Source organism: Capricornis sumatraensis, chromosome 1 (genome assembly GCF_032405125.1).
Source record: "Capricornis sumatraensis isolate serow.1 chromosome 1, serow.2, whole genome shotgun sequence".
In the NCBI taxonomy this organism is placed as follows: Eukaryota; Metazoa; Chordata; class Mammalia; order Artiodactyla; family Bovidae; genus Capricornis; species Capricornis sumatraensis.
In genome coordinates this window covers 216,330,985-216,355,913 of record NC_091069.1, presented here as the reverse complement: position 1 = coordinate 216,355,913, position 24,929 = coordinate 216,330,985, and the positions used below count along the sequence as shown (strand labels likewise).

The 24,929-nt window shown below is 39.8% G+C and overlaps 1 protein-coding gene across 2 annotated transcripts in view; it reads right to left on the bottom strand.

The window, feature by feature from the left end:
• VEPH1 (ventricular zone expressed PH domain containing 1) overlaps nucleotides 1-24,929 on the bottom strand; it is a 263,127-nt gene that overhangs the window by 58,150 nt on the left and 180,048 nt on the right. For both annotated transcript variants that reach the window (XM_068981170.1, XM_068981177.1), the window contains exon 9: nucleotides 383-522. In XM_068981170.1, coding sequence (XP_068837271.1) covers nucleotides 383-522 — 140 coding nt within the window. The remainder of the gene's footprint in view (nucleotides 1-382; nucleotides 523-24,929) is intronic.

The following is a 24,929-nucleotide window of genomic DNA, read 5'->3' as shown; positions in this document are numbered from 1 at the left end:
AAGATATACTGACTCCAAAGTTATTTGGAGATTGGGAAATAATGGCTAGCTCTCCATAAGGAAAGCTGTCTACCCCCAATAAGTGATTTTTTGTTGTTATCATTGAACAAAAATATTTTCCCATTTATTCTTTTTTTTTTTTCTGAGTGAAAGGATATTCAAGATAATAATAGGCTTGTCTTCCTGATTACTAATCTAGGGCCTTTTATAAGGAAAGTGTCCTAAAATATAGAAAAAAAACCCATGTTAAAAATTACTAATTAAATGTGCATGCATTGTTATTATTTGTATATTACTCTGGTCAAAGAGTAATTCAGTAAAAATGATTATAAACTCATACCTGGCTCATTAAGGAGCCATGCTGAACTTGAATTATACATACCTGCTGAAATAGGAACATGATTTGGATCCATGGCTGAGGTTCTTGACTGATGAGAATAAAACTGGATTTACTGTAGAGGCAGTAATGACCCTTCAGGGAACAAGTGAAGAACAGCTTTGCTACACAACTTCTAACTGAATCTGGAAACAAATAAACATAGCATTAAACATTAGATTCTTCCCAGAGTTACACCTTATACTGCAACATACAAACACCTTTAGAAATACATTCTTTAGTTTTCAGTCTGTGAGTTAATAACTTCAACAACTGTTGATTTGGGAGTAGATCCATCTTATGGAATGTAGATTAATATGAAGTTGCTTTAAGCAAGTGTATTCAATCCCTCTTTCTCTTTTATTAACAATGCATGAAAAGTCTCAAAGCAAGTCACAAGGGAGGAAAAAAAAAACTCTTACCAATGAAACGGGAGACAGGTGTTATTTCCACCTGAGTGGGCACTTCGAAATGATAACCTGGGAAGCATAAGCAAATGAATGCAGGAAATCTAGGCATTTTTCTGGGCAGAGATGGTGTGCCATGGCCAGGGCACTGTTATCTTGGTTACACAGAGGCTGCAGAGACAACCTCCAGAATAACTCTGGCCAGGAGTGTGGCTTCCTGTGAACAGGTCTGGTTTGACAAGGTCATTTCATCTTGAGCTTCAGCAGGAAAACTTAAAGCAATCATCCTTTAGGGGCAGGAAAGTGGGGGAGCATGGTGGTGGTAGCATACAGCAGAGGTGGTGCAGAACTGTGTTGAGGAGTCATTTGATATTTACAGCCCTACAAGATAGGTGTTAACTTTTTTTTTCCAGTTGTCACACATGGGATCTAGTTCCCTGACCAGGGAGCAAACCCAGGGATTTTGGAGCACAGAGTTTTAGCCACTGGACCACCAGAGAACTCCCCAGGTGTTAACTATTTCTATGGTAAATATGAGGAGACCTAGCCCATTAAAAGGTCAGCTTACTGAGCCATGTGACTGTGTTGTTCACCCCTCTAGCCCTGGCATGTGGCATACAATAGGTGCTCTAAAGAGAGTATCGGAAGAGATGAATGAGGCTCAAGGATCCAGAAAAAAATCACTCAGTTCTGCCCAGTCTGTGGCAGAACCAGAATTTGAACTTAGCCAAACTTTTGGCACATTGAGATGCTTTAGGCCCTATCATACTAGGCATTTTAAAATCTGCAGAGTAATATTGATAGCTCATGGGGTAATTATTGTTTCAGAATTAATCTGACATTTTAAAGAGATATTTTGAAAATAGATGCATTATGCCCTACTAGCAAAAAGAGAAACGCACTAGAGTTTATTAAAAGTTGATGGGAACCCTAATTAGATGGTAGAGTCAGTCTCATCCATGAGAGTATATGGGGTTCCCTAGAGAATTGTGGGGAGGTGGGCAGCTTAACTGTGCACAATCAGGGCTCAGGCCTGAAGGAATAACAGGCTTCTGGGAAAGAGTTTGAAAGATTTAAGGGAGGGTGGCCAATGACAGATCAAAGAAGACGACACTGGAAGCCAAACAATAAAGCCACAGGGCAATTTAGAATTATATTTAGAAATCTTAGTAAGTAACAGCTTTCTGTGTGATTCTGACCATTGGTATGAAAGAGGACTAGCTTTTATGAAGTTTATTATTTGGGGGAATTTGATCATTCAAAATCCTCATATGAAATCAGAAATCATTTCTACATTCTCTGGATGAATGGCTTACAAATTCAGTAGAAAAGACCAGGAGGCCTGTCACTGACAATAAAAGTCTTGTTTGAATACAATAGAGCACAATATACACTTATTATTTGCCTTATCAGAAATTGTTTGACAATCGCAATTAAAAATATGTTTTTGTCACTGATGCTCTGAAAAACTGAATTTAAGTTAATCATTACTAGAGAAGGCAGAAACCGAGTATTCCATAAGATCACACACACACAAATGGTTCTACTAGAAATCAATCTAGCCATAATGGATACATTGAGACAGCACTCTGTTAATAACTTCAACAACTGTGGATTTGGGAGCAGATCCATCTTACGGAATGTAGATTAAAATGAAGTTGCTTTAAGCCAGTGTATTAAATCCCTCTTTCTCTTTTGATTAACAATGCATGAGAAGTCTGCAAGCAAGTTGCAAGGGAGGAAAAAAACACCTGCTTTAATCGAAAGATTCAAAAGGGCAAGTTCATTTGTGTGAACCTGTGCAGTAGCTTGACAGTGTAAGCTGGACTTCAGGCCCGTGCCATGAAAAAATGTTTTCATTTTTTTCCTTCTCCTAAATTACTCCTCATTCATGTTTTCTTTTGAAAATGAACATTGATTCAATTGATTTTACTTGTCCTGACCTACCAGCTCTCTATACACAAATGACAGGGGTCCCAGATCACAGAAAATGGACAAAGTGGTAGAATAGAGAGACCTTCACCTAGAAGTATATACACTGACTATAAAAACACATCAGTTCTGTGATGTAAGTATTAGTTGCTCAGTTGTGTTTGACTCTTTGCAACCCCATGAACTGTATGTAGCCCACCAGGCTCCTCTGTCCATGAGATTCTCCAGGCAAGAATACTGGAGTTGGTTGCCATTTCCTTCTCCATCTGTGATGTAAGGGTTTGTTAATACTTTTAGTAAACTAGATCTGTGTCATTATTTTCTCATTTTTTTCCTGAGGTTTGCTGGATTAGAAAGTTTTCTCAACACTAACATTTAGTTGCTAATTTTTCTCTGTAATTTTCTCCCTTCTGTTCACTCCATGGTATTGAATGCTGAACATGCAATAAATGGTGTTGGATGGATGAATGGATGTCAGACACTGTGCGGAGACCAAGAGAAGCCATGATGTTGACACTGCTCTTAAGAAGTTTACAGTAAAATGGGAGAAACATCTATAAATGATGGTTGTAAATTAAGTCCATGGAGGGACAAGCGGTGCGGACCACTCAAAGGAAGCAGCTATTATCCTTGGGGAGCCAGGGGAGGCTTCATGGAGGAGGAAATATTTGAGGTGACCTTGAAAGCTAACCAAGATTTTGAACTCAGAAAAAGTATGACAGAGACAAGCATTTTAAGTGTAGGGAACACTCTGAAAAAAATCACATAAAGCATGAATGTTCAAGGTAATTCCAGGTAGTAAAGTTAGTGTATCTGGGTTATTATGGTATTTTTTTACTTATGCAACTGTTATTTATTTTTCTAGAAATATTGAAGAGAGAGGAGGTCATGCTTTGATAAACACACACCAGACCTGATTGTTATTTCTTTACTTTTGGTATACTGTGGCTTATTTTTATAAAAAAAATCAAAGGATTTTGTTTGGTCTTTAAAAATATTGAAGTTAACATGAGCAGCAATAATTGTATAATATAATGTGTTGTAAGCTGAAATACCCAAAATATATACACATTACACATGGATAGCTTTAAAGACATATTGAAAATATAAGAGCATTTGTTCTTCTTTTTGAGTCAAAGTATTTTAAGAATCATTTTGGAATTCTTTTTTTCCAAGCTTTGCTGGAGTAAAAATTCTCTCAACACTAACATTCAGTTGCTAATTTCTCTCTGTAATTTTCTCCCTCCTGTTCAATCCATGGTACTGAACAGTGGGCATGCAATAAATGGTGTTGGATAATGAACGGATGTCAGACACTGTGTAGAGACCAAGAGAAGCCATGATGTTGACATTGCTCTTAAGAAGTTTACAGCCAAATGGGAGAAACACCTGTAACAATGATTGTAAATTAAGTTCATTGAGGGACATGCAATGCCAGCCACTCAGAGCACTGAGCACCTGTTATCTTTGGGGAACCAGGGGAAGCTTCATGGAGGAGGAAATATTTGAGGTGACCTTGAAAAAGGTTAACTTCAGTAATTTTAAGTATTTTCAAACCAAATCCTTTGATTTTTTTTTTTTTTACAAAAATAAGCTACAGTCTACCCAAAGTAAAGGAATAACAAAAAAAAGGACTTTTTTTTCTTTTTCCCCCCACTTTTCTCCTACAGTTCATATGCTTTTATTCTTGCGCTGCATTCACTGTACTGTGTTAAATTTTTATTAATGATATTTTAAAATAAGGTTTCATTTTACAATACTTTTAGATTTATAGAAAAATTACATGAATAATTATTATACATATTGTATGTAATTACAATTATAATGAAATGAAAGTTTCTCAGTTGTTTCTGATTCTTTGCAACCTCATGGACTACAGCCCACAAGGCTCCTCTGTCCATGAAGTTCTCCAGGCAAGAATACTGGAGTGGGTTGCCATGCCCAGCTCCAGGGAATCTTCCCAACCCAGGGGTCAAACCCATATCTCCTGCATCTTCTGCACTGCAGGGGGATTCTTTACTGCTGAGCTACCAGGGAAGCCCTAATAAACCAGTACTGATACATTATTATAAACTTAAGGCTAGAGTTTATTCAGATTTCCTTAGTTTACACTTAGTGTCTTTTTTTCTATTCCAGGATCCCTTACAACGTCATTCATTATGTCTCCTTTGGCTCCTCTGGGCTGTGACAATTTCTCAGACTTTCCATGTGTTTGATGACCTTGAGAGTTTGTTTGACCTTGAGAGTTTTGCAGAGTACTTTTGCTAGCTATTTTGTAAATTGTTTCTTAGTTGGGATTTGTCTGTTTTCCTCATGAGTAGACTGAGATTTCTAATTTAGGGGAGGAAAACCAGAGAGGTAAAGTGCCATTTTGCTCGTATCAGATGGAGAGTACATTTATCTACATGACTGATGACTAGTGACGTTGCCCTTGAGCATCTGGTTGAGGTAGTGTTTACCAGGTTTCTCCACTAAAAAGTTACTCTTCCCCCCACCCCCACTTTCCACATTGCCCTCTCTGAAAAGAAGTCACAATGTGTAACCCATACTTAAAGAGTCGGGGGTAGCTTCACCTCCTGAGGGCAGAATAGCTGCATAAACCATGTGGAATTCTGCACAAATTTGTCTCTTCCTCTTCTAGTTATTACATTCAAATTATTTAGTCACACCAGTCAGAATGTCTGCGATCCAAAAGTCTACCAGCAATAAATGCTCGAGAGGGTGTGGAGAAAAGGGAACCCTCCTACACTGTTGGTGGGAATGCAAACTAGTACAGCCACTATGGAGAACAGTGTGGAGAGTCCTTAAAAAATTGGAAATAGAACTTCCATATGACCCAGCAATCCCACTGCTGGGCATACACACTGAGGAAACCAGAACTGAAAGAGACACATGTACCCCAATGTTCATCGCAACACTGTCTATAATAGCCAGGACATGGAAACAACCTAGATGTCCATCAGCAGATGAATGGATAAGAAAGCTGTGGTACATATACACAATGGAGTATTACTCAGCCATTAAAAAGAATACATTTGAATCAGTTCTGATGAGATGGATGAAACTGGAGCCGATTATACAGAGTGAAGTAAGCCAGAAAGAAAAACACCAATACAGTATACTAACACATATATATGTAATTTAGAAAGATGGCCATGATGACCCTGTATGCAAGACAGCAAAAGAGACACAGATGTGTATAGCGGACTTTTGGACTCAGAGGGAGAGGGAGAGGGTGGGATGATTTGGGAGAATGGGATTGAAACATGTATACTACCATGTAAGAATTGAATCACCAGTCTATGTCCGATGCAGGATAAAGCATGCTTGGGGCTGGTGCATGGGGATGACCCAGAGGGATGTTGTGGGGAGGGAAGTGGGAGGGGGTTCATGTTTGGGATCGCATGTACACCCATGGTGGATTCATGTCAATGTATGGCAAAACCAATACAGCATTGTAAAGTAAAATAAAGTAAAAATAAAAATTAAATAAATAAATAAATAAAGCTACATGCAAGAAAAAAAATTATTTAGTCAATTTTTCTATCAGTATGTACTCATGGATATTTATTTTATAATTCAACATTATTTTACTTATTCCGTTGTTCTGATTGTTCCAGATTTGGCCACAGGGAACTCTTTCAGTTGGCTCGTGTGTCCACTGCATGCTAACTCACTTCAGTCATGTCTGACTCTTTGCAACCCCATGAACTGTAGCCCACTAGTCTCCTCTGTCCATGGAATTTCCCAGGCAAGAATACTGGAATGGGTTGCCATTTCCTCCTCCAGGGCACCTTCCTGATCCAGGAATCGAACCCGTGTCTCTTACATTGCCTGCATAGGCAGGCGGGTTCTTTATTACTAGTGCCACCTGGGAAGCCCTGAGTCCATCATTATGTGTGTGGCTTTTGGTTTGTTTTTTAAAATCACTTCCTTATTACATCTTACATACAAGATGCTCCAGGCTCATTTTGCATGTTTTCTGCCCTGTCTTAGAATTAGCTGTTTCTCTAAGGAGTTTTGGTTTCTTTCACTGAAGAATTGTGTTAGAAACTAAGATCTAGGTATTGCGTATGTTTGTTGCCACTGGGGTATCATTGGTCCCTTCAGGTGATAGCGCAGGGAAATTATGTGTGTGTATATATGCATGTATCTATTTATAAGTATTTCTGTATGCAACCATCTGTATTTACATTAAGGTAAACATGAGTTTGGGCTTCTCAGCTAGCACTAGTGGTAAAGAACCCACCTGCCAATGCGGGAGACATAAGAGATGCAGGTTCGATCCGTGGGTTGGGAAGATCCCCTGGAGGAGGGCATGGCAACCCACTCCAGTATTCTTGCCTGGAGAATCCCATAGACAGAGGAGCCTGGAGGGCTACAGTCCACAGGGTCACCAAGAGTCAGACATGACTGAAGTGACTTAGCATGCGTGCATGAAAATATGAGTTCATATTGTGGTTTCAATTCTAATTCATTACCACATGTGTCATTTTAGACTCCATCCCTTGCTTATCTGTTAACTCTCACTTCAACAGCGAGAAGCCTGAGTCCCACTGTTAGTATTTTTATCTCTGTCAGTTGTAGGAAGCACAGTTCTTTTCCTCTCCCTTTCCCTATCTTTCCCTCCCCTTCTTCCCTTTCTCCCTCCTTTCTCTCTTACAAATAGTTGTGTATTTAGTATCCACCAAAGTATCTGGCATTGAGAAGCCTACCTCAAAACGTAATAATGATATTTTATTATATTTTTTCTGCTTCTTTCTGGAGCAACAATAAACCAGTATGATATTCCAATGAAAATAATAAGAAATAAAAATAGTAATAATACAATATTAATTTTCATGTTAAAATTTTATCTTAATTTTAACTAAGCATTCCACATCATCATATCTGGCATGAAAGATGTAGCTATTTGTTAATCTGAACATTCTTCATTAGTTTCAGTTCAGTCGCTCAGTTGTGTCCACCTCTTTACAACCCCATGGACTGCAGCACACAAGGCTTCCCTGTCCATTATCAACTCCTGGACCCTACTCAAACTCATATCCATAGCATCAGTGATGCCACCCGAAATCTCATCCTCTGTTGTCCCTTTCTACCCCTACCTTCAATCTTTCCCACCACTAGGGTCTTTCCCAATGAGTTGATTCTTTGCGTCAGGTGGCCAAAGCATTGGAGTTTCAGCTTCAGCATCAGTCCTTCCAATGAATATTCAGGACTGACTTCCATTAGGATGGACTGGTTGGATCTCCTAGCAGTCCAAGGGACTCTCAAGAGTCCTTTCCAACACCACAGTTCAAAAGCATCAATTCTTCAGCACTCAGCTTTCTTTATAGTCCAGCTCTCATACCCATACATGACTACTGGAAAAACTATAGCTTTGATTAGATGGACCTTTGGTGACAAAATAATGTCTCTGCTTTTTAATATGCTATCTAGGCTGGTCATAGCTTTTCTTCCAAGGAGCAAGCATCTTTTAATTTCATGGCTGCAGTCACCATCTGCAGTGATTTGGGAGCCCCCCAAAATAAAGTCTGTCACTATTTCCATTGTTTCCCCATCTTTTTGCCATGAAGTGATGGGACCGGATGCCATGATCTTAGTTTTTTTCACATTCCTCTTTCACTTTCATCAAGAGGCTCTTTAGTTCGTCTTCGCTTTCTGCCATAAGGGTGGTGTCATCTGCATATCTGAGGTTATTGGTATTTCTCTAGGCAATCTTGATTGCACCTTGTGCTTCATCCAACCCTGCATTTTGCATGATGTACTCTGCCGCTCAGTCGTGTCTAACTCTTTGTGACCCCATGGACTGCAGCCCACCAGGCTCCTCCCTCCATGGGATTCTCCAGGCAAGAGTATTGGAGTGGGTTGCCATTTCCTTCTCCAGGGGATCTTCCTGACCCAGGGATCGAACCCTGGTCTCCTGCATTCCAGGCAGACACTTTAACCTCTGAGCCACGAGGGAAGTCCCATGTACTCTGCATAGAAGTTAAATAAGCAAGGTGACAATATACAGCCCTGACGTACTCCTTTTCTGATTTGGAACCACTCGGTTGTTCCATGACCAGTTCTAACTGCTGCTTCCTGACCTGCATACAGATTTCTCAGGAGGCGGGTAAAGTGGTCTGGTATTCTCATCTCTTTCAGAATTTTCCACAGTTTGTTGTGATCCACACAGTCAAAGGCTTTGGTGTAGTCAATAAAGCAAAAGTATATATTTTTCTGGAACTCTCTTGCTTTTTCGATGATCCAATGGATGGTGGCAATTTGATCTCTCGTTCCTCTGCCTTCTCTAAAACCAGCTTGAACATCTGGAAGTTCACAGTTCATGTACTGTTCAAACCAGGCTTGGAGAATTTTGAGGATTACTTTGCTAGAGTGTGAGATGAGTGCAGTTGTGTGGTACTTTGAGCATTCTTTGGCATTGCATTTTTAGGGGGCTGGAATGAAAACTGACGTTTTCCAGTCCTGTGGCCACTGCTGAGTTTTTCACATTTGCTGGCATATTGAGTGCAGCATTTTCACAGCATTATCTTTTAGGATTTGAAATAGCTCAACTGGATTTCTATCACCTCCACTAGCTTTGCTCATAGTGATGCTTCCTAAGGTCCACTTGACTTCACATTCCAGGATGTCTGGCTGTAGGTGAGTGATCACACCATCATGGTTATCTGGGTCATGAACATCTTTTTGTACAGTTCTTCTGTGTATTCTTGCCACCTCTTCTTAATATCTTCTACTTCTGTTAGGTCCATATCATTTCTGTCCTTTATCGTGCACATCTTTGCATGAAATGTCCCCTTGGTATCTCTAATTTTCTTGAAGAGATCTCTAGTCTTTCCCATTCTATTGTTTTCCTCTATTTCTTTGCATTGATCACTAAGGAAGGTTTTCTTATCTCTCCTTGCTATTCTTTGGAACCCTGCATTCAGATGGGTGTATCTTTCCTTTTCTCCTTTGCCTTTAGCTTCTCTTCTTTTCTCAGCTATTTCTAAGGCCTTGCCAGACAACCATTTTGCCCTTTTGTGTTTCTTTTTCCTGGGGATGGTCCTGATCACTGCCTCCTGTACAATGTCCTTAGTTTAGCCATTTGTATTTTAGCTATATTCTAAATGCTAGTAATCTTGTTATTATCCCAGTAAAGAAATAATTCTTTATTCATTTTATGGTTGTAAAACATTAATGTAAGAAAAACTAGAAATATAAATCCACCAATTAGCATTTTCAAAAGCATTTTAAAATTAGAAATATTCCTAAATGATATCATAACATTTTGGAAAAGAATTATAGTCTACCACCATAGCACCCCTGAATGCACCTAATCTTGTCAAAAAGGAGTTATAATTTATGATAATATTTTAAAAGTCTAGTGGAAATTTGAAATCAAGAAAATCATAATCAAAAATAAAAATCAGATTTTATTGTGTGTGTGTGTACTACTTAAGATATTAGAGTAAGTTGATGTGTGGAATAACAAATATCAGTATTCACTTTTGTACCAATCACTCCATTAAATGTTTTATATAATTATCACTTAATCCTCATAATTATCTATTAGTATCTCTTTTCACTTAAGGGGTTAAAGAGTCAGAGTTAAATGACTTAATCAAGTGAGACAGAGCCAGGTTTTAGACCCAAGTTCCTTAAAATGTTAAGTCCCATGTTTTGTTCACAAAGTGATATGACCTCCTGCAAAGTCACATTGTTTAATGGTCTTGAACATCCCTGGTTGAGCTATCTGTAGCTTCTGCAGGGACAGGATGGACAATCCAAAATAAACTGCCAGTACCTTTAACAAGACAACATAAGTTGTTCTGGCTTAGAAATAGAACCTAAGGTATTAATTTCTATCCAATTACTATATAGTCAACATAATTCTCTAATGTGAGGGTAAAACAAACCTTTTCATAAACCTAAAAAGCTGTGGAAAATCAATAAAGAGAAGCTCTTTATAGGCCTGTGTGAATAGGGAATAATTGGTCTCTTTTATCCTCAAATGTGGTAGGAGGAAGTAAAGAGGATTCTAAACTCAGAGGGAATAAACAAGATAACTGTTTTGAGCTCCTGGAGGTAGAGAAAGCTGTAGAAAAAGGTGAAGGAGTACTGTGGTGGTAACTGTGATGCCTCGAGATTCTCTGCTAACAGCTGATAACTTTGACTATTTTTCTAAACATATTGGATCTGAGAAACACACCATTCTTCTTGGGAGATGAGACACTTAATGATGTATCTCCCAGGGTGGCCCTTATATCTAATCCATGCCATTATATACTTTTTATTTAGAGATAAGTGCCTTTTATGAATAAAAATAGAGTATGACTTTGATTTTTTTAATAGTAAGTATACATATGAAAGAGTTGGCTTTATTTCTTGGAAAAAGAAATGTTAACTCTTTTGAATTCTTTACCAAACTTATAATTTGAAAGCTCTTTCCCAGCTAAATAAGGGCCAAATGAATGTGTTTGGCTTATTTCCCAGATTTTCAACTGAATTATTCTTCTCCATATCTAAACTATATTTCTAGAATGATTTATAAAAACTCAAACACAGGAGTATCTCTGTAGAAATTGCTGGATTGAAAGTATTCACACACTGAACATATCATAGATAAGCAACAAATTCAGAGAAGGCATTTGAAGAACTTGCTAGCTAATTTTCATTGACTGCTTGTTTTGAGGGCTTCCCTGGTGGCTCAGACAGTAAAGAATTCACCTGCAGTGTGAGAGACCTGGGTTTGATACCCGGGTTAGGAAGATCACTTGGAGGAGGGCATGACAACCCATTCCAGTATTCTTCCTTGGTGAATCCCCAAGGACAGAGGAGTCTGGCAGGCTATAGTCCATGGGGTCGCAAAGAGTTAGACACGACTGAATGACTAATACTTTGACTTGTTTCATACCTAGGTATAAGTGTAACTGCTGCTGCTGCTGCTAAGTCACTTCAGTCGTGTCCGACTCTGTGTGACCCCATAGTCTGCAGCCCACCAGGCTCCACTGTCCCTGGGATTCTCCAGGCAAGAACACTGGAGTGGGTTGCCATTTCCTTCTCCAATGCGTGAAAGTGAAAAGTGAAAGTGAAGTCGCTCAGTCGTGTCCGATCCTCAGCAACCCCATGGACTGCAGCCTTCCAGGCTCCTCCATCCACGGGATTTTCCAGGCAAGAGTACTGGAGTGGGGTGCCATTGCCTTCTCCAATAAGTATAACAGATTACAACAAATCCTTGTAAAGTAGGTTTAGTTATCCCCACTTTTGCTGTTGTTTAGTTACTATGTCTGACTCTTTTGCAACCCCATGGACTGTAGCCCACCATGCTCCTCTGTCCAGGAATTTTCCAGGCAAGAATACTGGAGTGAGTTGCCATTTCCTTCTCTAGGGGATCTTCCCGACCCAGGGATCAAATCCACATCTCTATACTGGCAGATGGATTCTTTTCTGCTGAGCCACCAGGGAAGCCCTATCCTCACTTTACAGAGAAGGAAATCTCAACATCAAACTTCTAGGAAGCAGTTGAGCTGAATTTGAACCCAGGTTACAAAGTCTGTGCTCTTTCCAGTATTTTATTGAACAGCTCAGTTAAAATAGACGTAATAGAGGTATCTAAAAAAGGAAATATTGTTCAATGGAAAAATCACTGGCCCAGGAGTCAGACAACCAGGATCTTAGTGGGTAGACTCATGTTATTTTTTCTATCTTCTGACTTATCTGTAAAAATGATGGCAGGCCAAAGCTGATCTAAAATGGACTTTTGAAAATTTTATGTTTCTAACTGCTTATTATCTTTCTTTTTCTGATAAATTGTAAGCTCCATGAGGGCAAGGATATTTTATTGTGGTAAAATAAATATAACACAAATTTCCCATTTTAACCATTTTTCAACGTGCAGTTTAGTGGCATTTAAGTACATTTACATTGCTGTGCAATCATCACTGCCATCCATTTGCAGAACATTTCATCTGCCCCAGCTGAAAATCTGTAAAACTCTAACTCTCCATTTCCCTCTCTCCCCAAACCCTGGGACCCACTATCCTGTTTTCCACACTTATGAATTTGACTACTCTAAGTGCTTCACATAAGTGGGATCATATATAAAGGATCATATTTATCTTCTCTTGTCTGGCTTATTTCACTCAGTATAATGTCTTCAAGTTTCATATATGTTGTAGAATGTATCAGAATTTTATTCCTCTTTAAGGCTAATTTTCCATTGTAGGCATAGAGCACATTTTGTTTATCTGTCCATCATTCACCTGTCAATGGACATTTGGGTTGTTTCCACCTTTCAGCTAAACATGGGTGTACAAATATCTCTTTTAGATCCTGATCTCAATTCTTTTGGAAATATATCTGGAAGTAAGACTGTTAGGTCACATGGTGAATCTGTTTAATTTTTTAGAAACTGCAATGCTAAGATGTACTTTTTAGCCTAGAAATTCTATGATTCAATGATGACCTATAGAGACCCATGAAGAAATGTGTTTTTGATGATTGCACAAAGCAGGGCTGCACATCTGCCAAGGCTGCCAGAACTTACTATCAAGGACCCATTGAAACTATTTCTTCCATTCTCCATTTAATTCTCCTATGATATATTTCAAAGACATGGAATTCAAAATACTGATGCTGAATGAATGAATAATACTGTCATTTAACTATATAAATATCCTAAACTGGACAAAAAAAAAGGAAGGAAATGAAACTGGTAATTTGTCTGATGAGAACATTTTCAAAGTATTTTAAAAATCATGTTTTTGAAGTCAAACATAAATTATAATTTTTTGGGGAAAAAGTAGAACAAACTCATCACTTAAAAATACTCTTGCTTTTGCCTGGAAAAAAAAAAAATGAAACAAGACATCACAAGCCAGTGTGGACCACTTATCAAACTTTAATTCCATATGATTTGCAAAGTTAATTTTTATCTTAGGCTGAAATTATACTTTCCTGCCACCACCCTATTCATGTTTAGATGTTTTGAACAGAGTAATAATTATTTCACAACTTTGAGGCAGGAAATGAAGTAAAATGTTCCAAGGTAAAAAAAAAAAAAGATTCTCAAAAGTGAAGATGAATTTCTGAAATGAGTTTGAAATAATGAATACTTCCTCAATGTCAAAAGACATTGCTTTAATCATCTTGGTATTTCCAGGGCTGGGTTCTATAGGTGTAGAAATGTGATTTGTTAGCACACTAATGTGTGCTAAGAAAAGACTACCAAATTTCTCATTTGATAAGAATCTAGAGCAGGAAGGTGACAGGAAAGAGGACTGTCTCATGTTTACTAAGTTCTATTTATGACATTATTGACTGAGAAATGTATGATCCCTTCTCAGAAGGTGGTTGGCCACTGGCCATATCACATGCATGTGTGTGCAACATCCCCACCCATGTTTTCCCACTCATGGCAAAAATTCCAGCCGGTTGTCAAACAAGCATAACAGATACTTTGGTTCTGAATCATCAGAATGGAATAAAATTCTTTTGCAAGTGATTGCCTTAATAATGCATTTTAAATTCAGAGACACGAGGGAAATTTGGTAATTTTATATTCAGAAATATGTAAAACATAGGTGTACAAAGTTCTATTTTGGAAAAAAAGAGTCAAAATTATGTACTAGTATATAAATCCATATATTTATATAAATGTATGGGAGAAATCTCTGTAAAACTATACATCAACCATTGACACTGATTATTTCTGGGTTGAGAAGTGGGGTTAGGGTGGGAGCATATACTTTTTACTCTATATATTGTCACTCTGCTTAGTTAATTTATACGCAGAATACATTATGCAAAATGCTGGGCTAGATGAAGCACAAGCTGCAAACAAGATTGCCAGGGGAAATATCAATAACCTCAGATTTGCAGATGCCACCATCCTTATGGCAGAAAGTGAAGAGAAACTAAAGAGCCTCTTGATGAAGGTGAAAGAGGAGAGAGAAAAAGCTGGCTTAAAGCTCAACATTCAAAAAACTAAGATCATGGCATCTGGTCCCATCACTTCATGGCAAATAGATGGGGAAACAGTGGAAACAGTGAGAGACTTTATTTTGGGGGGCTCCAAAATCACTGCAGATGGTGACTGCAACCATGAAATTGAAAGACGCTCCTTGGAAGAAAAGCTATGACCAATCCAGACAGCATATTAAAAAGCAGAGACATTACTTTGCCGACAAAGATCCGTATAGTCAAAGCTATGGTTTTTCCAGTAGTCATGTATGGATGTGAGAGTTGGACTGTAAAGAAGGTTGAACACTGAAGAATCGATGCTTTTGAGCTGTGGTATTGGAGAAGACGCTTGAAGAGTCTCTTGGACTGCAAGGAGATCAAACCAGTCAATCCTAAATGAAATCAACCCTGAATATTCATTGGAAGGACTGATGCTGAAGCTGAAGCTCCAATACTTTGACCACCTGATGCAAAGCACTGACTCACTGGAAAAGACCCTGATGCTGGGAAAGATTGAAGGCAGGAGGAGAAGGGGTGACAGAGGATGAGATAGTTGGATGGCATCACTGACTCAATGGACATGAGTTTGAGCAAGCTCCAGGAGATGGTGAAGGAAAGGGAAACCTGGCATGCTGCATTTCATGGGGTCACAAAGAGTCGGACATGACTGAGCAACTAAACAACCACAACAAATTCTCTATTAAATCTTTTATTTTGGGTTTATTTATGTATTTAAAGAATACTATTGCTTTACTTTTATTTTTTTTTGGCTGTACTGGGCAGCTTGCGGGATCTTAGTTCCCCCACCATGTATTGAACCGGATCCCCTGACAGTCAGAGCACCAAGTCCCAACCACTGTAGTGCCAGGGAATTCTCATCCTATGGGTTTATATTCACACATTAATAGTTTAAAAGGGAAAAAAAATCACACACAATTAAAAGGTTGGTATTAGTTAAAGGAGGTAATTTAAATGATGTCTGACAAAATTGCCATGCAATGAGGCTAATATTTTATAGTTTTTAAAACACTTTTCTCTTTTGCCTTCCCGAGTTTATTAACTTCACTGTAGTGCATTTGAGCCTCCACCTACCTGGCAGGGTGGGCATGGAATGGCAGTGGGGTAGACATTAGATAGTTATAAGAATACAAAGAGAAAGACTAAGTTAAGATGGAATTCATCTTTTTTAACTGCCAAAATTGTATTATACAACACAACGACAGCGTTGCAAGCAAAGCTTTTGTCTTGAGGAAAGATTTTCTAAATTTCTTTATCTCCCTTCTATCAGCCCCCGAACATGGAGAACTCCTATTGGAGTGGTGTGGGGTCATGGCAGCTAGGTCAGCTCTATGGATGGTCGGGAGAACATAACATAGACAAAGTCAAAGAGAAGACTTTTCAGTTCTGGCAGGGGTGACTGTGGAGAGAAGGAGAGAGAGAATGCGAAGTCATCAGAAGTGGGTCCTGATTTCCCTATATTTAGACTTCAGCTTGGGGAAGGGGTAGTATATTAGATTAAGTATGGTAACATGGAGGGCAATGGTGACACTTAGGAAAGAGATCCACTCCTAGATGACTCTCTGAACCAGTACGGGGCAGCCAATTTAGTTAAATGCACAGCTCGGAGGCAAGCAGAGGAGGTACAAAGTTCAGCTCTCTTGCGCCACACTTACCTCTGTAACTGAGTGGATAAGAGGAAGTAGAAGCTGTTCTTTCTGGACAGCTTTTCTGAGAAATTACTGTAGTGGGGAGGAGCTCTGTACAGTATGGGGCAGAGAGAACTGTCTCAGGCAGCCCTCAGGGGGGTCACAGCACCAGTGGGTGCTAAGTTGCAGTCACATTGCCAGGAAAAGCTATGCACACAGTGCCTGGAAAATAAGCAACATCACCTGAGACTTTTGCAGAGAGGATGATTACAGCAAAGGACATTATCTTTTAGGCAAGAAGACATTTCCTCTCTGCCTGCTACCCACCAGGCACAATTCTTCTCCACCACCAGGAAACAGGACCCACTTCCTCACGCCCCCAGATGCCACCTTTGAGAGAGAAGCATGGCAAGGGGTAGGAAAAAGAACATTTTTATCCAAATGAGAGCTTGTTTTCTAAATACACTAAAGTGATCAAATGGGACTAAATTTAAATAAGGACTCAGTTAATTTCCCCCTTACTAACCAGTGGTTAGTTGTTCTTGAGGAATTCCTGACAAAATGATGGTGCTTTTTTTTCTGCAAAGCTGAGCTGTGAAATTTTGTAATCTTACAATAAGTGAAAAATAATGATAGAGAATAAAACTATCCTGAACAAGAAGACCTGGGTAGAGAAAGAAGTCTTGTCCTAATAAAAAGAGAATTTTATTAAGATTTACATGGCAAAGGGTAGAGGGTGGGGAGCTGACTGAGGAACGTGTCTGGACATTTGTACATGAAGGCTGAAATCTAATCACACTCAGTTGACTGCAGTGTCTCCTGGTGCTTACGTGCTTGTAAAGTTCTTATCTGAAAACTGTTCAGATATTGTCCCAGCTTGCTGTTTTGTGTTGCCATTAGAGAATAGTGAGACATGCCCATTAACCTTCAGGGGATGGAGACTGCAATACTCTCCCAACCAGTGTCTCTGCCCTGAGACAAGGACTGAAAAGCCTGTCCCCTTCAGGCGTCACTTCTAGGACCCAGTTGCTCCAACTCCTCAATAGAAGTCTCATTCTGCTCCATGGTGGCTGTGAAGAGTCCCGACGCAGGAGCCAGTCTCCTCTCCTTACTAGCTTTATGTCCTTGGGCAAATTAGATAACCTATCTCTGACTTCTATCTAGTAGCTATCTAGCATGCATGCTCAGTCATGTCTGGCTCTTTGCGACCCCATAGACTATAGCTCGCCAGGCTCCTCTGTCCATGGAATTTCCCAGGCAAGAATACTGGAATGGGTTGTTATTTCCGACTCCAGGGGATTTTCCCAACGCAAGGATCGAACCTGCATCTCTTGTGTCTCCTGCATTGGTAGGCAGATTCTTTACCATTGTGCCATGTGGAAAGTCCCTCTGTGACCTAATTGGGAACAATAATAAAAGCACCTATTTTAAGAGATGATGAGGGTGAGCAACCATCTCTAAACGCCTAGAACTGAAGTGGCTCCGGAGACTTAAAATTTTGGGTGCTAAAACTGGGAAAGACCTGGACAAACCAAAAGGAGTTGGTCACTCTGGTTAACGTGAGCATAAAATGGATTGGTTCACGTGAGGTTTTAGACAGAAGGGTGTTCTCGGCACAGAGAAAGTGCTTAGTGATGTTTCTTATCATCACCAGGATTGCTATGGCAACCATGACTATTGCATATGGAGAAAGAAATCTGGTCCTCAGTCAAGGGGCTGCTGTAACGCTGTCTTGATTAGAAAAAAGGGGATCCTAATGACACTTAGAATTTCTAGGTCTCTTTGTGTCCTGAACTTTTCATCTAATTGCTTATTTTAAGAAGAACTTAATACAGAGCTAATTCTGACTTGCAGGCTGAACTAAAATTCTAGACAGCTGAAATAAATGCAGGTCAGGAAGCAAAGTTAGAACTGGATATGGAACAACAGACTGGTTCCAAATAGGAAAAGGAGTAGGTCAAGGCTATATATTGTCACCCTGCTTATTTAACTTCTATGCAGAGTACATCATGAGAAACGCTGGACTGGAAGAAACACAAGCTGGAATCAAGATTGCCGGGAGAAATATCAATAACCTCAGATATGCAGATGACACCACCCTTATGGCAGAAAGTGAAGAGGAACTAAAAAGCCTCTTGATGAAAGTGAAAGAGGAGAGTGAAAAAGTTGGCTTAAAGCTCAACATTCAGAAAACGAAGATCATGGCATCTGGTCCCATCACTTCATGGGAAATAGATGGGGAAACAGTAGAAACAGTGTCAGACTTTATTTTTTTGGGCTCCAAAATCACTGCAGATGGTGACTGCAGCCATGAAATTAAAAGACGCTTACTCCTTGGAAGAAAAGTTATGACCAACCTAGATAGTATATTCAAAAGCAGAGACATTACTTTGCCAACTAAGGTCCGTCTAGTCAAGGCTATGGTTTTTCCAGTGGCCATGTATGGATGTGAGAGTTGAACTGTGAAGAAGGCTGAGCACCAAAGAATTGATGCTTCTGAACTGTGGTGTTGGAGAAGACTCTTGAGAGTCCCTTGGACTGCAAGGAGATCCAACCAGTCCATTCTGAAGGAGATCAACCCTGGGATTTCTTTGGAAGGAATGATGCTGAAGCTGAAGCTCCAGTACTTTTGCCACCTCATGGGAAGAATTGACTCATTGGAAAGGACTTTGATGCTGGGAGGGATTGGGGGCAGGAGGAGAAGGGGACGACCTAGGATGAGATGGCTGGATGGCATCACGGACTCGATGGTCGTGAGTCTGAGTGAACTCTGGGAGATGGTGATGGACAGGGAGGACTGGCGTGCTGCGATTCATGGGGTCGCAGAGTCAGACACGACTGAGCGACTGAACTGAACTGAACTGAACTGAGGACATGACAAAAGAAGATCTAGCAAGAAAGAAGATCCCATAACAATGCTTGGAGCCACTCCCTTGGTTTCTCTGAAATCCTTTTGAAGTTGACACTATTCTGAGGCTCTGAAGCACAAACATTTAGCAAGAACAGCACCAGGAACCTCTATGGAAAAGTCTGACTTTTGCATTTAAGGCATCCTAAGAGGACGACATTCTTGCAGGAAAAAAAAGGAAAGAAATAGGTAACATTGATTGATTGGTTATTACACATTGGGTACTGTTTTAAGAACTTTATGTGTGTATTGCTCCTTTATGATCACGACAATCCTTTGATGTAGATTCTTCCAGTTTAGAAGAAGAATATGAGTCTCAAAGATGTTTAATGATTTACTATGTTTGATTTATGGAGAAGGCAGTGACACCCCACTGCAGTACTCTTGCCTGGAAAATCCCATGGACAGAGGAGCCTAGGGGGCTGCAGTCCATGGGGTCGCTAAGAGTCGGACACGACTGAACAACTTCACTTTCACTTTTCACTTTCATGCATTGGAGAAGGAAATGGCAACCCACTCCAGTGTTCTTGCCTGGAGAATCCCAGGGATGGTGGGAGCCTGGTGGTCTGCTGTCTATGGGGTCGCACAGAGTTGGACATGACTTAGCAGTAGCAGCAGCATGTTTGATTTAAGCAGCAATTAATAATAGCTGAAGTCAAAGAGGATTTAATTTATGGTTAGGTATTTTAAGTTACATAAATCCTATTATAAATTATGTTATCACTTTCATTTACACAGTATTTAGACTTGTAGTTTTGTTTTTTTGGTTTGTTTGCTTTGACTGCAGTTTTTATCTGTATAGTATAATTAGATGAGTTATGTAGTGCATTCTCATTCCTGCCCAAACCTCTATTGGGGGAAGTCCATGTGATTGACTCATCAAATCCCAGCTCAGGGTACTACTGGTTTTCCCCAATGGGAATCACTTGAACTGAAAGCACAGCAGTCAAGGAAATAAGTCAGGGAAATAAATTGCCTCTGTCAAGTTAGCCTTGGAAACCAGAAAGTCCATAATAGACGCAATGTCATAATCATAAAATTATTTTTCTGTAAATCAATGTTCACATAACAATGTTCACTATATCTTTGAAGGCCTTAGTTTCATCCATTGCTTCTTTCAAGTTGTATTTAAGTATAATTTGTTTCATTTTTATGTGATCTAAAATGCATGATGATGACATTAATCATCATAGTCAACAAAGTTAACATTAAACAGAGTCAACATTTTTATTGTTTCTGGTTAATTATTTCTTTCTTTTTCTTATTGCTGTCCAGAGAAGCTATATCATAAAAAAGAGTAGCAATGTCATATAGCTTCCAGAAACTCAACTTTCTAGTTTTAAATTTGAAACAGCTGGTGATATATTTTGTCCTATAGAGGAAGACAAAAAGATCTATTGAAGAACCAAAGTGAGGGTTAATAGTCAAATTTTTCCTGCCTCAATTTGGTTATTTCCCAATGGTACAGAAGGTAGCATAAACTCTGGCATGAGAAGATAGTCAACATTCATTCAACAAAGGCTGCAGTAGTGGCTTCTTGGCCTGCCCTCAAAACTCAGTCATCTCAAAAATTTGTCTTATGTGGGAAAGCTGATGCTAGATGCCAGTTAAAAAATCCTGAAGTCCCAGAGCTAGAAAGATCCTTGAATGGTAGTTTGTTTCTTATAAGACAGAACTGCAGTGGAACTAGCTCAGAAAACTATTGTTTTCCTTAATATCTTGAGATTCAAAACACTTAGCAGTATGGCAAAGTGCACAGTTCAATTTTCTCCCCTGTATCTAGATTATAATGGCTTCCTTTTGAAATTAAATCAAGCATTTCTACACTGGTAAGGCCTTACCATCAATTTTTCTATTTCACTGAGGGCCCTCTCTTCTGAAGGGGAATCTGAGAATCAGAAAGTCAAGATGGGAGGTATTCATGACCCAAAGTCAGCTTGAAAATGGCTGAGATATTTAAAATCCATCCATTCTGTGCCCAAGAATTGATGCTTTTGAACTGTGGTGTTGGAGAAGACTGTTGAGAGTCCCTTGGACTGCAAGGAGATCCAACCAGTCCATCCTACAGGAGATCAGTTCTGAGTATTCATTGGAAGGACTCATGTCAAAGCTGAAATTCCAATATTTTGGACACCTGATGCGAAGAACTGACTCATTTGAAAAGATCCTGATGCTGGGAAAGATTGAAGGCAGGAGGAGAAGGGGATGACAGAGGATGAGATGGTTGGATGGTATCACTGACTCAATGGACATGAGTTTGAGTAAACTTTGGGAATTGATGATGGACAGGGAGGTCTGGCATGCTGTGGTCCATGGGGTTGCAAAGAGTTGGACATGACTGAGCGACTGAACTGAACTGATATTGTGTGATAGTGTCTTGTTGAAAGGAAATCTCTTAACAGAAAACCAATGGGCTGGTGCCACCAAGAGAGGACTTTCTACACTCATGAACACCAAATCATTGAGCAAACAGACAGCACCTGGTAATATTCTGTAGGAAAAAACTCTGTAAGGAAATACTTGACTATTACTGAGTCCTGGGCTGGACTCCTGAATCGAGAGAAGTGTCAGGAAAAGGAGAGAGGGAATAAATGACAAGGGATACATTTCTAGGATTTGGTTGGCAAAAAGGCAATGAAGTAGCTATAGAGCCATGTTTCCACAAGCACTGACTGATGAGGATCCTGAAATGACCACATAGTGCTCTAGGTATGAATATCATGGAGTATGCCTCTGCCTTAGCTGCCTATCAAGAACACCTATTTCCCACGGTGGGCTCTACCTGAGCCACTTACAGAACCAAGGGAGGCCGATCTTGTGGTTAACCGGGATTCTGTCAATGCTAGCGTTACTGGGCTAGATGCAGTCTGGGTTGGAACGAACAGAGGTGGAGATAGGTGAACAGTAAGCCATGTGTCCTTACTTCTTCCCCACTGATGGGACCCACCCTGTCTCTTTATTGGAACGGGAGCTGCTTCTGAATCCTACCTAACTGCTATCAACACCCTCCCATCTGGAGACGAGCCCAAGTTGTGGAAATCGCTGTGTCCGCTTGGATGGACCAAGCTGGAAACATGCCCTTGGCATTCATTGCTGCTAACCACTGCGTCCGTTTAAGAACTCTGGTTGCTGTGAAGATTTTGCCCTTTTAGAAATGACTTCAGGGCCCCTGCTTATAGCCACACAAGTTCTCTGCACCAGTCCAGAGGCTGTCATTCCCAAAGGCCACAGGGCCCTTCCAGAGGCCCTGCAGTGCAACACAAAGGAGCTGTACTCCTCAATATGATCTGGGATTGTATGGAGATCTCTGGCAGAGGCTGACATTTTATTCTAAATCAGTTTCTTCTCACCCATCACTTCTTACCCCCTTCTCTGTGCTTATAATATTTCTTTACTTCTCTCAGCCTCCTGCATGCCTCATGGTCAAGTCCCTGCTTTGTGACTCAACAAAACCTCATTTAGCTTACTAAGTCCAGCCCCTGGAATGAAAGATGGGGAGAGAGAGAGCTATTTGAGAAACTGCATGTAACTCTTGTTCCAACAGAAGACTGCAAAGGGCCACAGGATACCTCTGACCACAGATAACAGCCTTGCATAGCACAGTGAATTTGCACCAAAAGAGAACTGTACTTCTTGTAGTTGTTTCAGGGTATGCATATGTTTAATGGTAATTAAACCACTGATTTAATTGATTATATGGTAATCAAATAAATAACAAGGGCAACAGAAACATGCCTGTACTTTGCAGATTTGAGTAAAAATAGTCTGTTCTTTAAAAACTGAAACTTGATCATTCTTAAACATTCTTCTGGGAATCTGAGAATATGCTGCCTTAAGCACATCAACTTTACTGTCACAGGACAACAGGAGCGCACCTACAGCACAGCAGCTGATGGCACAGGCTAGACAAGCTGGGACCAAAGCTCAGGTCTATCACCTGAAAGTTAGGTGGTTTGGGGCAATTTGTGTTTTCACGTCCATATTTTAGCTTCTGCCTTTGTAATTTAGGAATAATACTTGTTTGGGGTAAAGCATTTAAAATGGTGCCTAGCACATCGTGCTTGCTGCTACTGGTAGCACAGAGAGATTAACTCAGAACTATCCCAGGGACAGAGGAGCCTGGTGGGCTGCCATCTATGAGGTCGCACAGAGTCGGACACGACTGAAGCAACTTAGCAGCAGCAGCAGCATGCTCTAATTAGGGCATACTTGCTGCTTATTAGGTATGGAGTTCATCATAGAATGCTCAGTCATATATATATATAAAATTTTAATTGTAAAACACATTATGTAAAATTTACCATTTTAAAGTATATAATTCAGCAGCATTAAGTACATTTATGATAACATTTCCTCTATCAGTTGGTGTTGTTCAGTCACTCAGTCACGTCCAACTGTCACCCCATGGACTGCAGCACACCAGGCTTCCCTGTCCTTCACCGTCTCCCAGAGTTTGCTCAAACTCATGTCCATTGAGTTGATGATGCCATTCAACCATCTCATCCTCTGATGCCCACTTTTCCTCCTGCCTTCAATCTTTCCCAGCATCAGGGTCTTTATCAAAGAGTAGGCTCATCACCTCTATCTAGTTTCAGCACTTTTCATTACCCCAAATGGAAACCCTATACCCATTAAACAGTCATTTCCCTTCCCCTTAGCCCTTGGCAACCACAAATCTGCATTTTGTTTGTATGGATTTGCCTATTCTGGATATTTCATATAAACGGAGTCATATATATGTGGCCTTTTGTGTCTGACTTCTTTCTATTAGCATAATGTTTATCCAAGAGATAACATGCACCAGTATTCATTCTTTAATGGCTACCTACCCTCTGCTGGATATGCTACACTTTGTTACCTATTCAATGTCAATCACTGATGGACACTCTGGTTGTTTGGAGCTTTTGGTTTCTGTGATGAGAGCTGCTGTGAACATTTATGCAGTGGATGTATATGTTTGAACACCAGTTTTCAATTCTTTTGGGTATATACCTCGGAATGGAACTGCTGGATCATAAGGTAATTCTACATTTAATTTCTTGAGGAATGATCATATATTTTTAAGTAATTATTTTTTGTTCTTATAATGTCCAAATTTAAAAACAAACTGCCATATTAACTGTGAAAGAGATGTACCTCAACAGTGACTTCTACAATCACTTTCCTTATTCCCTAATTGTGCAGACAGATGAATACCTGCGCTTAGAAACTGGACTTAAATAGGAGTCATTTCTGACTGAAGGACTGACTTCTCATAATTATAGAAAAAGGTTATTGTGGCAACATCATTCACATTTGTGGCTTAGTTTCAATATTATTTCTAATATTTCCAGCCAATACTTCTCCCAAGGTAAGAATAATGAAATATAACTTATGAAACAAAACTGAAAATTGAACTTATCTTTAAGTGACTGCACTGACATGCTTATTACTTCTTCAGTCAATTTCTGGTAACCATTAGAAAGAGTGCACCTTCCAACCACAGTGATGAGTCTGACTCAGCTCTAGGAAAAGGAACTTGAGCACTTATCCAATTACAAAATTTCCAGTGGAAGTTCATTGGAAGAACTCAACTGTTTCCTACCATGTACTCTTGATTTTTTTTTAAATACATGAAATATAAACCTGTTTGTTTATTTATGGCCACACTGTGTGGCATGAGGGATCTTAGTTCCTGGGCCAGGGATCAAACCTACATCTCCTGCAGTGGAAAG